This window comes from Globicephala melas, chromosome 17, assembly GCF_963455315.2.
Source record: "Globicephala melas chromosome 17, mGloMel1.2, whole genome shotgun sequence".
NCBI classification, from domain to species: Eukaryota; Metazoa; Chordata; class Mammalia; order Artiodactyla; family Delphinidae; genus Globicephala; species Globicephala melas.
The window spans coordinates 64992861-65010553 of record NC_083330.1 but is presented as its reverse complement, the minus strand read 5'-3'; the positions used below and the strand labels follow the sequence as shown (position 1 = coordinate 65010553).

The following is a 17693-nucleotide window of genomic DNA, read 5'->3' as shown; positions in this document are numbered from 1 at the left end:
TTTTATTTTATATATGAATAACTTTTTTTTTTCAAGCTCACTGAAAACTGAGGCTAATTTGGAAGTTCTGAAGTCAATACCTAGTGAAAAATTAATGATTGAGACTGGTAAGTTTGCTTTTAGAACTTAATTTTCATATTAAACCATACCCAAAAAGAGCTAGAGAAAAGTAAACAAGTATTATTTTATTAGCATGCTCAACCTCAACAATTATACTTTTCAGGAAGTCTTTGGGAGCTGTAATGGAAAATATTTACACAAGCGAGTTTTTCAATTTTAGAAGTCTGACTAAGCCTAAGCACTTAAGAATGGAACGTCAGACCATGTGGGTAACTAAGGAGGCTGTTGTATTAAACAGGAGTCTTAACTAAGAATTTCACCTCAGGCTTTCAAAAACTATTCAGAATTTTTTTTAAACAATGTCTTCTTTGTAATGGCTTAATTGTACAATACTTTTTAAGTAAAGTGCAAACATTTAAATCAATTGGATTTAAGAATTTTAGCAATTAATCTGCTGCCTCTCAAAGTAAGACAAAGTTAGAAGCTAAAAATTTTATCTCTACCCTGAGCTCAAGGCTCTTCTTATACACATGGACTTTTTTAGTAAAGTCAAGACTGAGCCATTCTGAAGAAATCAGGTGTATTTCCTTGGGGAGTCATGAAAACTAAATTATCTTATTAAAAATACAATGGTTGTAAAATGTGTAAACTATTACAATTCTTTATTAGAGATTTAGGTAAGTAAATAATCCCAGTATTCAAAGCCACTGTTTTGGGGACTTCCCTGGCTGTCCAGTGATTAAGCTTCCACTGGAGGGGGGACGGGGTTCGATCCCTGGTCATCAGGGAACTAGGATCCCGCATGCCACGTGGCACAGCCAAAAAAAACAAACAACAACAAAAAACAAAAAAAATCAAAGCCACTGTTTTACATTCAGTAGGGGCAAACAGAAGTTTAACTTAAATGTTTTCATGTTACAGTTGTATTTCTTTTAGCTTTAGATTTTTTAAAGCATACCATACACCAACAATACTGTTAGTGGGGAAAAAAAGAAATAAAAGTTTAAGAATTTGTACAGTTCAAGATTTTATCTTGTACTTTTCTTAAAGCTGTTTTCTGTTGCCTTTTACCATTTTTTAAGCTGAATCATGGTGTATATTTTAGAGGTTATATAATAGTTTAATAATATTCATTAAAAAAACAATTATTTAAAAAGGTAAAAATCTCTTTGAGAGACTTCTCTTTCTTCGCTTAACTCTAGATGCACCTTGGTGTGGAGTCAAAAGTACACATGCTGGATCAAAATATATAAAAACTTCATTTCCCACCAAAAAGAAGTGGGAAAATGGGCACTGTTTGAAAGACAGAAATGAACCCTGCCATATAATGTAAGTATCTTGTTTTCATGGTCTCCAGAACATTGAAGTCAACCATCAAATGCCATTTACAAAATGAACTCAAGGGACAGAATTAAAGTTGGGTGAAATCCAAGTGAAGTTATCAAACACCATTTTAATGCAGTTATTTGGAGGAATTCGTGCCTAATTGCTGTGTATCAGCTCCTTTTTTCATATCCTCTCAACCCAGAGTGGTTTTATTACAGAGTGAGAACTTCATGTGATTTTGGTCATTTGTCATTTTGTAGGGAGGGAAAAAGATCTTAAAGCTATCCATACATAGAATCACCTTACCTGGCTTAAGTTCTGTTATCTTGCAGGTTTCCTGCTGATGTATAAAAGCACAGTCTTAGCAGAAGACCTTTTTTTAATGGTATCTGTATTTTAAGTGATTTGACAGCTTGAATGAACCTAAGAAATAACACAGTTCTTTAAGCCTCTGAACAAAAGGACAAATTATAGAAATGATTTCCTTTTTCCAACCGAGAAAAAGGGCAGAACTTTATAGAATTTTATTTCCTAGGGAAAAAAAAACTAATTCAGAATCATTTTTTAAACTAATACAGAGCACATGTGAAAAGGGCGGTATTACACATCTAACTGCCAAGGAGCTGTACAGCATATTGTAATTTATAGGAAAAGTTTATTTTAATGGGCCTGTCATCCAGTTTCTTTTGTTGCACAAGCAGTAATTTAAATCTGACTGTATCAATCTAGTATGGCTTACCAGTTCGGGCAACTGGATATATTTATCACACATTCATAAAAATTAATATAGGATTGTTGTAGTAATTCCTTTAATATGCTCCATCTTTTTTTAGTAGTTTTAACAGGTAAGAATATATTAGATAAGCCAGATCTAAAATTCAGTGAGCAGAAAAATAAAGAATTATTCTATAAAGATACACTGGAAAGATTTTCCTTTATTAACATGCTGATGTTGGCAAAGACTTTAAAACTGAATGTTTTAAAATCTGTAGGGTGAGGAATATATTTAAACTCTGATTAGTAAAGAAACACTTGTAATTTTTATGAAATGTAGGTACTTGCAAGTTCAGTCCAGAGACATTTCAGTAATTCTTTGGAGATTTAAAAGGACAGTAGAGACAAGAAACTGGCAGTTTTCCAGCAGCCAGCTTAGAGGAAGTAGTTGCCAACAGTGTATCTAAATTGGTTTTCCACACTGCCTTAATCTTAAGTAAAAGTATAGCTGTTGACTTTAGCTGCATATTTTCAAGACAAAATTTTAAGGTGTTTCTAAATGCAGACTATTAAGAACCAAGAAGGCTTTTGAGTATCTACTGCAATCATGAATACCAGTTCTGAGTAGGCAGAGCTTGGGAAAATCAACATTTGCAAACTGAAAAATTTTAAACCACATTTCAGAAATACACATGCCCCTAGTCTAATGCGAAATATTAATTAGCAAGTTAATTCCTACTTACTGTCATTTTTATAAACTCCATCTGTTAAGAGTTTTATGTTCCAATTATTTGTATAGAGATCTCTGTCCCCACCCCCCGCCCCCATTAGATTATAAGTTCCTTGAAATACATTTTGGAGCTCTTGCCAAATATCAGGAAAGGTACAAGTTACTGAGACTACACAGAAGAATCAAGACTGTTCCCACCCTCATCCCACCAGATGAGTAGGTACACTGTGCCAGGCACTTTGGTTAAGGCGTTAACCAAGTCTGACAAGGATCCTCCTAGAGCAAACAAGCAGATAAAAAGTATAATCCAAGATAGTAGTGCTGTTATAGAGGTATGAACATATAACGGGGACCACAGGACAGAGCAGCTGCCTGCCCTGAGGGGAAATGGAGTGCTTAACTAAGGTGACATTTCATCTGTTTACTAAGTTGGACCAGGAGTTAGGCCAGACCAAGACAAACACCTTCAGCGAAGGCAGACTGAAGAAGAGCTTGGAACAATGACTGCAGTGTGGCATAAAGTAGGATGCTCGGTAAGTGATAGGGAAGGTACTGTAAGGCCAGAGAGTGAGGGCTTTTGTGTGCCACCCTTAGGAATTTAGATTTTATCAGAACCCAAAGGATTTTAAGCAGGAAAGCTATTAACTGGTATCAGTGTGGAGAAAGGACCAGAAGGGAGATTGGTGGCAGGAATCATACTGATTTCCCAGTATTATGTATTTCCAATTCCAAGTAGTTAATAGAAGAAAAATCTAGTTTGCTAAGAAAATTGAATCTTTAGTGTCACTTTCAGTGTTAACAGATTTGCTTTTAGCCTATTTTGACTGTCAGATAAAAACTGTATAGTCAGTTCATTTAATATAAACAAGGCTTTTGTTACTCCTATAGAATTTAAAAGTTCCAGTTAATCTGTAATCTCTGTCCCTGATTCCTTTAGGTGTTCATATTTTAAAAACCCATAAAGGGAACAAAAAGCTTAAGACAAAGAATATTTCAATGTCTAATTCTGACTTTGAACTTTCTAATTCATGTATAAGAAATATTGTCTACATATAATATTGCTAGAAAACAGCTACTGATAATTATCATTATTCTAGGCAAACAAACAGAAAGATTCACACCTTTCTGTTGAAGGGGAAAACATAGGACGTTCTCTCTCCCCATCCCCCCTAATAACCATACATTGTTCTAAGTAACTTGCTCTAACTTCCTTTGTTGTCAGTCTGCTGGTGGTGATGCAGCAATTTCTTGCTGTCCTTTACGACCAGTTCTCTAAGCAGTGGCTTTCAAACTTTAACTGCTATCCCCACAGTACCACACTGTGACTCAGTACACTTGCATGTATAAAACCCAAACAAAAATGAAACAGTACTTGCCTTACTAAATGCAGTGTGCTTTTCCTTTTTATTTTTTAAAAGCGCATCATGACCCACTAATGTGTAATTAACCCACAGTTTAAAAGGACTCTTCATTTCCACTGGGTTAATTCCGTAATTGTGGTACACATAACATGGGCTGGTTTTGTAATTTACTTGAACCTGGTGCCTGGCTCTAGTTATATGCAAGACTGTCTCAGAAATTTGTCTTTAACTGCTCTGTTTTAAATATCCTAGCAGTTAAACTTTCTGCTAACGTTGCTGAAAACTTTAATGCCTGCTCGGCTTTTTATGTTAAAAGATGCTAAAACAGTATCTTTTCCTTTATGTGAAAAAAGATAATACCTTTAAAACAGAATATGTACTTAGAAATGTAACCATCCATTTTTGTTCTGTTTTAGTCAAATACTGGAAATAATGTCAGCAGTAAGAGATGAAGATCCACTGGAACTAGCCAATACGCTATATAACAACACTATTAAAATATTTTTTCCTGACATGTAACTGGTATGTGTCTCCCATTTTTCCATCATGTACATAAAATTTCATGGTAAAACTTAAGTTTCAATAAAGGAATTCTCTGGAAGTTGTCTAAAGAGGTATTATATCACTGTATGCCACCCATGAAGTCAGATGAGAATTTTTTAAAGTCACTTAATGTCTTAGTTTAAAATAGTGAAATCCCCCAAATATTTCATGTTGTAATCTCTTCAAAAGTGCAAAAGGACAGTTTTATGTCAACTCTGCAAACAGATTGGCTAACAAATATAGTGATTTTTACATCAAAATAGCACATCCTGGTTTATACCAAAGGTTAGTTGATATATAAATAAGCCTGTTTCTCAACTCACACACTCTCCGAATTGTGACTTTCAAACCCAGCTCGACCACAATGCTACTCTCAAATTTCAAAAAAGTGTCTCAATCACTTCTGGCAGCCTATTTTTTTTCCTTAGTTTTAAAAATACTCTACATTTAGCATTTATCCTCTGGTTGGTCCAAATTATCTGATTTCTTTGATTTAATACGGTTTCCCCTGATTTGCATTTTTATTCTCTCCCATCCATTTTAAAGAAAAACTAGGGTCCAGAGTTAGATACATTATATACTTCCATTGAGGAATCTTTGGCACAGTTGACGCACCATATTATTACATCTATTAAAAAGTTATTTGTTCAAATTTGTCATAAAAATGTGAAAATTTTATTCTATGTACAATAATGTACACAAATTTAAATAGGTCACTAAAGAGACCAGAAGTAATTGAAGAGGTATATTTACAGTAGCACATCACAGTAAACGGAAAACCATTCACAGATTCAACATTGATACTGTTTTTGTGCTTGGTTACACACTGAAGTGAAGCATATTACTCCATTTTGGATGAACTGAATTTTAAACAAATACCTCAATGATTAGTAAATGCTTATTTTAATCAGTATCATCGTTAATCAGTTCTTCAGCTGCTGTGCCTGTGTGCTGAATCACTCCATTTCTTTCTCTTTGAGCGTCGTCATCACAGTCTGAACTGTCGTCATTCAATTCCCTGTCAGATTCAGCAGCAGCTTCTCTTACAGCTTCCTCTGGATTTTCATTGGGTGCGATAAATCCATTGTTGTTAGATATATTTGAATTATCCTTGGTATCATCTTCAATGTACACTTTTTGATGGCACATCGGACAAGTATCTTGAATGTACAGCCATTTCCGAAGGCAAAGTGCATGGAAATAATGATTACATGGTGTAATACGAGCAGATGTTGTAAACTCATGATAGCAGATTGCACATACATCATCTATTTCTTGTAGGCGGCTCCCTTTTATTTCAGGAAGTGAATTAATTTTTTTTACAGCAGTTCTACGATTCATGAATGTCTTCCAGCCATTTTTTGCTTGTAAATAGATGTTAAAATAGGCATGTAAGCACATCATACAAGCCCGAATTTTACTTCCTGACTCAAACATCATAGTATAAGCCCCATTTCCAAACATTACCACTCCAAATATAAATTCAATAATATTGCCTGTTGAACGAACATAGTAGACATAATCATCAAGCTTTTCCCAGAGGACATTATAGTAGCCATCAATCATGAATAACGTATAAACAGTGAGAGAAACAATTACTTTTAAGCAGAGTTCCACACAAAAGGCTGTAACTGCAAACAACCATGTATTTAGTGCATAGTGATGCCAAAGAACGTAACTGAGTATAACAGGAAGAATAAACAGGCAAGCAGAGACAAAGAGCACAGGAAAATGTCTACGAAAAGATGACACATGAGAGGCACTGAGAGACATTAATACAGGGTCTGTCATTCCGTGGATGAAATGCAGGACTGCTGTTAATAAAAGGCACATGTTTCTACTTAAGCGAATAAGTCTCTCTTCTGGTCTTAGCCCACTTAAACCAGTCTGAAGAGCCAAAATAAAAAATAAAACAGGTGCTACAAAGCCAAGCCGCCTGTCATCTTCTTCAGTTGATCCAATAAAGGCCAATATTCCAAGACCCAAATAATGGGCTATTGAGGAAATTACAGCACTCATGCCCAGTACAGTGAGTGTAGAATCACATCCACTAATTATAAGATTACAAATGAGGTCCCAGAAATCATCCCAAGAAATAACGAAGGAATCAGTTTCATTTGCCATCCTTAAAATGTACATTAATACCGTAGCCTGAGCTGTAATTCTTGTTAGCCAAAAGACTCTCAGTACAGCTGGGAAACGAATCCTCTTCCATGTGTCCTCCATTAATAACTGTAATCCATAAATTCGATACATGTGCCTTACTAAAAGATAAACGTATCTTGTGGAATAATAAAACCACTTAAGTTTCACTGCCAAGACAAGCACTGTATTTAACGTGAGAATCAAGGAAGAGGTAAAAACTAAAGTCTCTCGGATGTGTAATGGTAGCTCTGTGATTAAGCCTATTACAGGAACCAAGAGATCCAAAATAATTAACTGTGAATAGACGGAATGAATTTGGAGTAGTGTAATGTATCCAATTCCAAATGTTAGCTGTAGAACGATGAGTGCCATCCACAGCGAGGGCCCTTTTCGAGGAAGCAGCTCAATTCCAAAAGCTGATGTGTTGTAGGCACCATAGAAGTCAATGTGCAAAGCAGCATAATAATTTACCAACACTGAAGTTGCAGCTAATAGAAAGGCTGAGCTGTACATGTAAAACTTGAAAAGTGATCGCTGTGACAAGATCAGAACAATACTGGATACAAATATACCTAAAAAAAAAAGAAAGGACATTCGAATGAAACATTTTTAAAGAATGTTTTTTCCACTAACAGTTATGATATTCTTCCTTTAGTAAGGAAGTATGAATATTTTCAAACTGATGAATGTTAAGCCTGAATACAATTTAGGCTTAAAGGCCAATAAATGTTTTTTGTAAAGTCAAAGTTCAACAGGACAGATCAAACATCCTTAAAAATCCTACCCCTTATTTTCTAATTTCCAAAGTAATTCAGGTAGTAGTATATGTCCAAATTACTAAATTATCTTCAAGATGAGTTTGTCATGATATACAGTTTAAGAAGTTTGAAACCTGAAAGAACATATTCATAATTAAAAATATTTAAGATAATTCCATTACAAAAACATTAAGAATTAAAAGTAACCCAAATGGAAAACTTGTTCCTATTAAATCTGAGATTTCTTTTTCTCAAACGTGTTCTTTAGGAAATCAAGTTTAAGTTTCACACTTACCCCTAATTCCTGCTTTTACTCAAACTGAACTCCTGCTGGCTCTTATTTTTTCTGCTCCTTAAATTTGAGCATTCTCCTTCACAGGTCCAAATTCACTTTTTTTCTGTACATACTTTCCTCAGATACCAGACATTTCCTCCAAGTTTCCTTTTTCCTGTATGTTTGAATCTTTTTCTTCAAATAGTCAACCCTTTTTACTGTTCTTCAAATTACAAAAGTAACATTCAGAAAACCACACGTTTTAATAAATCTTCCCCCTCCCCCCCCCCCCCCGTAAGCAACCAATGTATAGTCTGTTGTGCATCCAGCACCATCTTTCTTGGTGCTCTGACAAATTTTTAAGTGAGATTACGATAAACATTATTATCCAAGGTTTCAGCTATGGGAACCACACCCAAATATTCACCTACTTACACTTCTACATTACAACTGCAACACCCAAAACTTCTAAAACCTACTGAACCTACTCTCACCTCAAACAGCTCTTTCTCGCGATTTCCAATGTCAGTCAGAGGTACCATTGTTATTCTCCTAACAGCACCTCTAGCCCCTCATCCTCAAACTCTGACAATCAGTGACAAATTTTACTAATACCTATACCTTCCTTTTCTCAGTGACACCCACCTATTAGTCTGTCTCTGAAAACTCTCTCATCCAAATCCATCTACAAGCCGTCACCAAATTGCCTTTTTTCATGTCTCTGCTCAAAATACTGCAGCAGCTCTGAAATTACTATCAATTAAAACCTACACTCCTTGTCCTAACATTCAAGGACCCAATTTGCTTTAAAGTAATAATCCTCCCAACACACACACCAATGCTCCAGATTTCTTTCCCAAACATACCCCTTCTTCTCTGCCATGATTACAGCTGTATTTACATTCTTCTCTTTGCCTGGCAGAACGGCCCCATCAACTTCCCAAATCCCTGACTGTTCAAATCCTACCCATCCTACAAACCCACTTCCTGATACTGACTGTTCCTTCAGCACATCTACAGAACTTGGTGAAACTCCTAATACTCATACACCACCTGACACTGAAGTTTGTAGTTATCTGAGTAGGTACCTACTAGCAAGCAAGGATCCTGCCTTTTACATCTATAGATCCCGAAATATTTTGTAGAAAATAAAATAATTGGGGAAATAAATGTTTCTGTTGAATTCTGTGTTCTATTTTTAAAGGCAACCATAAAATACAGCCCACTTGGAAATTGAAACCTATGAAAAGGTAAGACAAAGCTGAGAAATCGGACCTTGGAGTACCGAAAAAGTGACAAACTCCAAATTAAACATCCATCTATCTATCCATCTGATTTCAGCATGCAACCAAGACCAACACTGCATAATACAATAGAGCCATTCCACAATCTACTGCAGTTAAAAGCAAGGGCCAAGTTCCTCCAAATGATGACTTTGCCCACAAACTTAAAATTTTATCCTGTGCCTATTTGTCAGGTCATTTGTGAAAAGGACAACAAAAGAAAACAATCACCTGGAAGATACATCAACCTCTGCGCAAGAACCACCCAATTCGCTGAACAAGTGGGCCACTAATAATCCTCCCAAAGAGCCCTTTCAACAGAAAATGGGCTTTTTTTTTTGAGCAGGTTTAGAAACCCTTCCTGTGGAAGGTAACAGGAAATGGAATTTACTCAGCCACCATATGCCATATGTAATCCTACTTTCTCTACACAGAAAAACAAAAGTATTTTTTCCTGAAACAAAACTTAATCTCCTAAAATGCGTCAAAACAAAACCATGATAACTTCAGTTCTATTATGTTACTTTTTAAAAGGGAGAAAGTCAAGCAGGGACTGTAAATTATTTTTAACTTGCTATTCACAAAGTGGTACATTAATCTTTACTTGTGAATATTCATGAACTGTGCTGTAACTTATAACCAGATCTTTTTATTCTAATAGCTTTTTTTCCCCGATGCTTATTTTTACACAGATTAAGGAATTATTTGGGTTTTAGAAATACTTCTGGACAAAAGAGAGTGTGATAGACAAATAGTGTAGTGAGACTACCTCAAAGTTTGGATGTCTCCTAGCAAGTAACAATCTGATACTTTTTTTTTTTTAAAAGTAAACACCCCTAAAGTTGATTTGTCTCCATTTAATCTTTTTTTTAAATTTATTTATTTATTTTTATTTTTGGCTGCGTTGGGTCTTCGATGCTGCGCGCGGGCTTTCTCTAGTTGCAGTGAGCGGGGGCTACTCTTCCTTGCGGTGCGCGGGCTTCTCATTGCAGTGGCTTCTCTTGTTGCGGAGCACGGGCTCTAGACGTGCAGGCTTTAGTAGTTATGGCATGCAGGCTCAGTAGTTGTGGCGCACGGGCTTAGTTGCTCCCTGGCATGTGGGACCTTCCCGGACCAGGGCTCGAACCCATGTTCCCTGCACTGGCAGGCAGATTCTTAACCACTGTGCCACCAGGGAAGCCCCTGATACTACTCTTTCTTGATTAAAATTATTCCCCAAGATTTAATAATGACCAAACATTTCAAGAATAGTATAAAATTATTTTAATTTTATTATTTAAAATTATTTTAATTTTTAAAATTCTTAAATTTTTCCTTTATACTCATGTTCCTGTGTATGGAATGTAGAATCAGCTCTCATTTCACAGGAAAAAAAAGTCAACTTTCCAAATCTCTCAAGTAATATTCCCTCTCATGGCCTTCGGGAAGTGTTGTCAATAATATCAAAGTTTCATTGCATTTTCACAACTTCAGACATGCAACTCTTGATATTTAACCTGTAGGCCTAAGTAAATTAAGCCCCAGGACAGTTTCCTCATTAGGATTTAAGAGTGACCTGCAACAAGTAATCAAGGCTATATATAAATGCTACTTTATAAAGAAAAATCACCTTGGGACAGTGGTGCATAGAATTAACTGGAATCACAATTCAGGGATCCAATTCTCCAGTGATTAGAGAGCCTCACTAAAGTGCTCAAGGTAGGAAAACGGCAGGTATCAAAATCAATTCAGAGCTTTGAAGATATACATGAACTCAATTCATGAAAGAGTTCAGGGCCTTTTCAATTTGGATTACCAAAAATGAGCAAACAAAACAAGCTGAAAACAAAAAAGAAACCACCATGCATGTTACACAGCAAAGTGTTTAATTCTTTTATGTGTAAAGTCCATTCATACCCTTAACCTTTCTGGAAGTTGGGGACTAAAAATTAGAAGGAAATAAGACATAACTCCCCAGGTACCTTAAATACCTTTAATATAAAATCTAAAGCAAGCTGTGGAAAAACATTTCAATGCCTGACAGAATAAAGACGGAACAGTACAAAAATGTTTTAACTACATTACTCCCAAGAGAACCATATGCAATGAAATATAGAACAAAGCAAATAAAACATCTTGGGATGTACATCTTGGGATGTCAGTCTGTAGGTGTACTTGACAAACTATAGCATAAAGAAAATTTTTCTATCAAACTCTTACTTTAGGTTAAAAAAAGGGTATTCTAAGTTTTTTGTTAATAAGATAAATTTTGCTTTTAAATTAAATTTTTAACTATGTGTTTATTAAAAAGAAATATAGGAACATGATATTTTTTTAAAAGTTCAACCCTATAGGTATTAAATGAAAAGTTAACCAAGTTTTGCATAAATAAGCACACATTCATGGATAAATACTTATTTTTGCCTTTTACCCAAAGGAGATCTCATTATAATAGTGGAGTTTTTTAACCTTTTCTAAAAATTACATTTCTGATTACTCATCAAAGAGGGCACCTTTCGATTTACTGACCATTCAATGTTTCTTCCTCTGTGAATTGCCAGTTTATCTTTTGCTCAATTATTTACGGAGTTGTTTTTCCTTATTGAATTGTAGTCATTTAAAAAATATTCTGACTACAGACTCTTTGTAGTTATCTGTAATGCAAATATCTTCTCCAGATGTGTGGCCGCTCTTTTCACTTTCTGATGCTGGCTTATGATTAACGGAGGGTTTTAATTTTAATATAATTGAACTTATCAATCATTATTTAATACATTTGCTTTTACATATTTCTAAAGAACTTTTCCCTTACTCTAACCCTAAAAAAAAAATTCTATATTTTCTTCTAAAACTTTTAAAGTTCTCCTTTTCACATTTAGATATTAATCCATTTAGAACTATTTATATATATTTTATAAATTTATTTATTTATTTTGGCTGTGTTGGGTCTTTGTTGCTGCACGCGGGCGTTCTCTAGTTGCGGTGAGCAGGGGCTACTCTTCGTTGAGGTGCGCGGGTTTCTCATCGTGGTGGCTTCTCTTGTTGCAAAGCACGGGTTCTAGGTGCAGGGGCTTCAGTAGGTGTGTCACAGGCTCTAGAGCGCAAGCTCAGTAGCTGTGGCGCACGGGCTTAGTTGCTCTGCGGCATGTGGGATCTTCCCGGACCAGGGCTTGAACCCGTGTCCCCTGCAATGGCAGGTGGATTCTTAACCACTGTGCCACCAGGAAGTCCGAACTATTTATATATTGATGTGAGGTAGGGATCCAGTATAATTTTTTTCACGTGAATAAATAACCACTAACTTAATAGTCTGTATTTACCTCAATGTATTGTATACTTCCAATTCTACCTCTGAAACACATCAAGTTTCTCTACATACATGGGTGGTCTGTTTCTGGGCTTTCTATTCTGTGCTATTTACTGGTCTATTTGTCCACCTCAGTAGTTCTCAACCAGGATCAGTTTACACACCCTCCCTTCCCCTCCAGTCATCCGGCCACAGTCCCCACGCCCCCACCAAAGAATTATCCCATCTAAAATGTCAACGGTATCTCTGCTGAGAACCCCTAAGGCTATCCCAATGCAGTCATAATTACTACTGCTTCACTTCACAGGTTTTCTGAGTTCTTTCTACAGCACCAAAAATAACTATCTCATTGTTTTCAACAATTTCATTGCATGGCTGAAACTGATAATATTGTACAATGAACAGATTCTCTTTCAATAGACATTTAGATTAACAATTTGTTTTTGTTTTGTTATTACCAACAATGCTGCAATGAATACCCTTGCCAACAGTTTTTGCACAACTATATCTTCAGGCCAAGTTCTCAGAACTGGAATTGTGAGTCAAAAGGTATACGATGAATTTTAGTTGATAGCACCAAATGGCTTTACATAGAAATAACACCTTACAAAAATTGTTTAACTTCATCTATTTCCCCATACTTCTGCCAAACTAGTTTTTATTCAAACTTTGAATTCTTCACGAATCTCATAAGTGAAATTTTGTTTTAACTACATTTGTTAAATTATAAATAAGGCTGAGTAATTTTTGTTTTGCTTATTGACCATGTGCATTTCATTTACTGTGAAATGCTTATCCTGGGCCCATTTTTCTCTGGGAGTATAAGTTTTTCTTATTGACAGAGTAAAACTTTTATTAGTACTTCAACTAAATATGATGCAAATATTTTCCCCTTAATGTGTCATTTTTAAGAATCTTTGTAAAAAAAGAATTTTTTCATAAAGAAGTTTTTCATTTTTATGTACTCAAATTTACCCTTGTAACTTCTGGATTTTCTTTTATGTTTAGAAAGGACTTTCCACTTCAATGAATTGTCATTATATGAGTAATACTATTAAAACAAACTCCTATGCTTGCATTTTCTGCCTTGGATTTAGACTTGTTAATTCAGCATTACACTGCAATGGGCTGCATTTCATTTAGCATTGAACACCTCCTAAGAATAGCTTAATATTCTTAAAAGTTATATATATTGTGATATGACCTTATTTGGATCTCCAAAATGAGATGCTTTATATTCTGACTTGCTGAAATTCTCTTATTAGTTTGATACCAAATAAAAGTATAGTGTAGTAATAGTTTTTTGTAGGGGTAGGAGACAAAATTCTTCAGACACTAAATAAAACTGGATACAGAATAGATTTCCATGTTTACAATTCCATTTTAAGGAAAAAGGTGAGAGTGACAAATTTTGAGATTTATATACAGTAGCACAGAGAGGTCTACAATTATTAAAAAACTAACCAGATAGAACAATTGATTTCAACCATCCTTTGGTATCTTTTACACACAACCTGTCACTTTCCATAACAAATAAGATGCTTCATCAAATGGTCCTCAAATAGTTAAGACATTTGTTTTTATTCAGGATGAAATTTTTTACCACCCAAACCAGTTTTTAATAATTTTATCATTCTTACAAATGTCATAAATTAGCATAATTACACTGCCATAATGTGAGGAGCAGTCAAATGATAGATTGGGAAAATATTTTGTATCTCTCATAAAGTCTGACCCAGAGAATACTCTGGGATCAAAATTTTCAAATAAACAGCACCAACATTGTGCTGATGACTTCCAAAAACTGAAATATCTGTAACACAGTATGGTCTTAATTGAAGTATTAAAAAAATTTTTTTAAAGCTACCATGTTTACCAGTAGCTAACAATTAAATGGCCCTTACTAGGTTCCAGGTACTGTTACAAGAACTTATGTCCTTATTTATTGCCCTTAACACTCTATAAGAGAGATACACCATTATGATCCATCTTTAAAAAGGTACCGATAAGAAAAGGGAGGCACAGAGCAGGTGTAACTTGCCTGAGGTCACATTCTTCTTTAACCTCTCAAATGCAAACTTCCATGATTTACTACAAAAATAAGAAGCATGGATATAGTACAAGGAAAACACCAGATTACTTTATTCAGTGTTCTTAAACTACAAAAGATTTAATTAAAGAAAATACTCCTTTAAAGCTCCCTAGCCTGAAGCTCAACTCTGAGCACAATGCATTAAAGCACCTGGTCCCCAAGGGGCTCTCAGAGGCTCTGTAGTTACATGCCAGAACAACACTCAAGACAGTGGCTACACTACTGGCAAAATGAGTATGTGAATCCTCTCAAACCCAGTTTTGTTTTGGTTTCTTTTTTCCAGCTCCTCCACCATGGCCTCCTCCCTCCTCTCAAAGCAGAAGCAGGGAAAGCCCGTCCTACCACCCTCGAGTCCATGTTACAATACATTTGGTTATTCAGTGCCCAAAACTACACTTGGTAATCCCAAATTTCATAAAGTTCCCTAGAGCCTCTGCTCTCTCTCTAGCAAACTCTCTCTTCTCCTGTGGGGTTCAGGAATAGAAGTGATCAGTGTTCTCCATTTCTCAGTCTCCCCAACCCAGGAGTCAGCACAGGTCTTGACTGCATGCATGTCATCAATTAACGTGGAGAGGTACCGCGGGGAGGGGTTGGGATCTATCAGGCTCAGCTGGGACCACCTTTCTATAATGAGACAAGCAACTGCCTGTTAATTTATGATCATAATGAGTGACTTCTAACTGGCAGGAATAAAATGCTTTCCCAACAGGTCCCCATTCTTATTAATTTCATTGTAACATTATTTAACTAACCTCACTTGTATTCCCTGACTATCAGAATTAAACAAAATATGTTAAGTACAAAACATTAAAGCTAGCTAATGTTCTTTTTTTATTGGGGTATAATCAATAGATAACATTATATTAGTTTCAGGTGTACAACATAATGATTCGCTATTCCTATACATTAGAAATCACACAGCTCCATTTTTGCCACAAATAAGAGGGCATTACATTTTGCAGTGGTAAGCAGGATGGCTGGGATTAAGTAGCTGGTGGGTTACTGAGAAGTCTTGTGCTAAAGAACATCACGTTCACATCTGTTAGTTTTAAGATCTAGCATATAATCATTATTATAGCATTCTGTATCTGGACTGCAGCTGTACTGAGGAGGAAGACGAACCATGCCAGAAGATTGTTAAGCCCAGGTGCTGGCAACCAATTACTTGCCGTGTATCAAAAGCAAAACACTTAACCTCTATCTCTCAGTTTCTTCATTTGTAAAATGAGAATAACACCACCCACCCTCCTTTGAGGGATTTTTGAACGTTAGGTTAGATAATACCAGTGAAAAGGCACTGCACAAGTAAAGTACCAAACAAATGTAAAGTGTTGTTATAAACAAAACTCAACATTACCACTTTTTTAAAGAGTAGGAATAAAGCAGCAACAGATGGCTCCTAATTCAGAAAGGCTTGGTAAGGATCTCACCATCAGCTCGTCCTCAGCAACACTTCAAAAGCACAGCCTCACTAAAAACTAACACAAGAATTACCTCATCAACAAAATTTGCCACGTTTCAATTACTCAAAAACTTCTTTTAAGCGTAAATCCTTCTCACTCTGGTAATGCAAGTGAAAATGGGGAGTGAAATATAAGATTCTTTTAACACTCCATTCATATGCAACCAAGACACTGATTTTCAAGTCTTATCACTTCCTAGCCACGTTTTTATAACCGTTCTCAATACCTTCTTCTCTATTCATGGAAAATTTTAGGACTCGTTTTAAGTATCGCCTTCTTCGTGAGGATTTTTCTAACAGTTTCAAGGTCTGACATTCTCTTTCGTTTGGATGTCATTTAAATGACAACATACGAGTACCCTGCATTTTGGAAAGGGGGAAACTGAGGCCCAGGCCTCGGCACGACGAGCCCAAGGTCACACACGGCGAGATCAAAAACGTAAGCAGAGTTGCTGTTTTTCCAAGGCTGTCGCATAGAACGCGGTCAAGCACTCATTCCCCTAGAGAAACAGCAGGCACAGAGCCGCATGCTCACACCTCGCTGCTTTCTCCCCGCCCTCGCTCAGAGGCAAAAATGAACAGGAGACTGACTCGCAGGGAGGACCACTCCGCTGTCAACTCTGAGACAAATGTCATCTCCTCCTCCCGTCCGGCCCGCAAAGACGCCCCCAGGGGGGAAACGAAACTAGCGCGCGCGCACACACACACACACCACACACACACACACACACCACCGCCTGCGCGCGGCTGCCCTCTCCCTCTTGCACGTCTCGGCCCGCGAAACTAGTACGTACACACACACACACACACACACACACATACATACATACACACACCCCACGGCCTGCGCTCGGCTGCCCTCTCCTTCCTGCACGTCTCGGCCCGCGGAGCCGTCCCCGGACGCAGGCTACCCCGTCCCCCTCACCAAGGAGCCGGAGGAAGATCTGGAGCCCGATGCAGAACCGGCTTTGGCTGTAATCGTAGTAGGAGTTGAAGATGGCGTCGATGATGTAGAGGCAGGGCACCCGGAGCGCCACTTCGAGCGCCGCCCAGACCTGCTGATGGGCCATCCGCACCTGCTGCTCCGGGGGCCCCAGCGCCGCCATAAGCCGCTGCCACACCGGGGCTGGGCGGGCCGGGTAGAGCCGCGCGGGGCAGGGGCCGGGACGGCGGCCGGGGGCGGAGGCGAAGGCGGGCGACTCCGCCCCCGCCCTCCCTCCTCTCGTGTCTCTCTCACGGCCCGCCCCGCCGCCCGCTCGCGTCTCTCGAGCTGGAGCAGGCGGCGGAGGCGGCGGCGGAGGCAGCAGCGGCGGCTCCCGGGAGGCCTGTGGGTGTCGGTGTTTCCGGCTGGCTATGGTCTGGCTCCTCCTCCCTCCACCGCCTCCCCCGCCCGTGGAGCCACCATCTTGACCTCGCCCGCCCGCCTCTGCAGTTGCCGCTGTTGCCAGGCCCGGAGGCTGCTCCCGCGGTCACGCGAGACCGCGGAAGCTGCGCGCCGACGCTCGCGTCATAATACGGCGCTAGGGGCGCTCCCCTCGCGGTCACCACGCTCGGCGTAGCAGACGTCCCTATCGTTGCCATGGTTTCCGCCCATCTCCGGAGCCGGGGCCGCCTTTGCTGCTTTTGGCGCCACCCAGTGGCGCAGGCGCTGTTGGGCAG

At 38.0% G+C, this 17693-nt stretch overlaps 2 protein-coding genes across 5 annotated transcripts in view; one reads left to right on the top strand and one right to left on the bottom strand.

Annotated features, from left to right (window-relative positions):
* Window positions 1-4813, top strand: part of TATDN1 (TatD DNase domain containing 1) — a 37994-nt gene extending 33181 nt beyond the window's left edge. For 2 of the 4 annotated variants that reach the window (XM_030875762.3, XM_070044040.1), the window contains exons 11-13: window positions 37-107; window positions 1263-1389; window positions 4608-4813. In XM_030875762.3, coding sequence (XP_030731622.1) covers window positions 37-107; window positions 1263-1389; window positions 4608-4710 — 301 coding nt within the window. In that variant the 3' untranslated portion in view covers window positions 4711-4813. Of the gene's footprint in view, window positions 1-36; window positions 108-1262; window positions 1390-3259; window positions 3364-4607 lie in introns of all 4 variants that reach the window. The other 2 variants (XR_004043450.2, XM_030875760.3) reach the window with 2 other exon arrangements.
* Window positions 4814-5386: 573 nt separating this feature from the next.
* Window positions 5387-17466, bottom strand: RNF139 (ring finger protein 139). The gene is made up of 2 exons (XM_030875754.3): window positions 16960-17466; window positions 5387-7451 (listed from the first exon to the last, which is right to left on the bottom strand). Exons 1-2 carry the CDS (start codon window positions 17138-17140, stop codon window positions 5638-5640), a joined length of 1995 nt encoding a protein of 664 aa, XP_030731614.1. The 5' UTR covers window positions 17141-17466; the 3' UTR covers window positions 5387-5637.
* Between the last annotated feature and the right edge of the window lie 227 nt (window positions 17467-17693).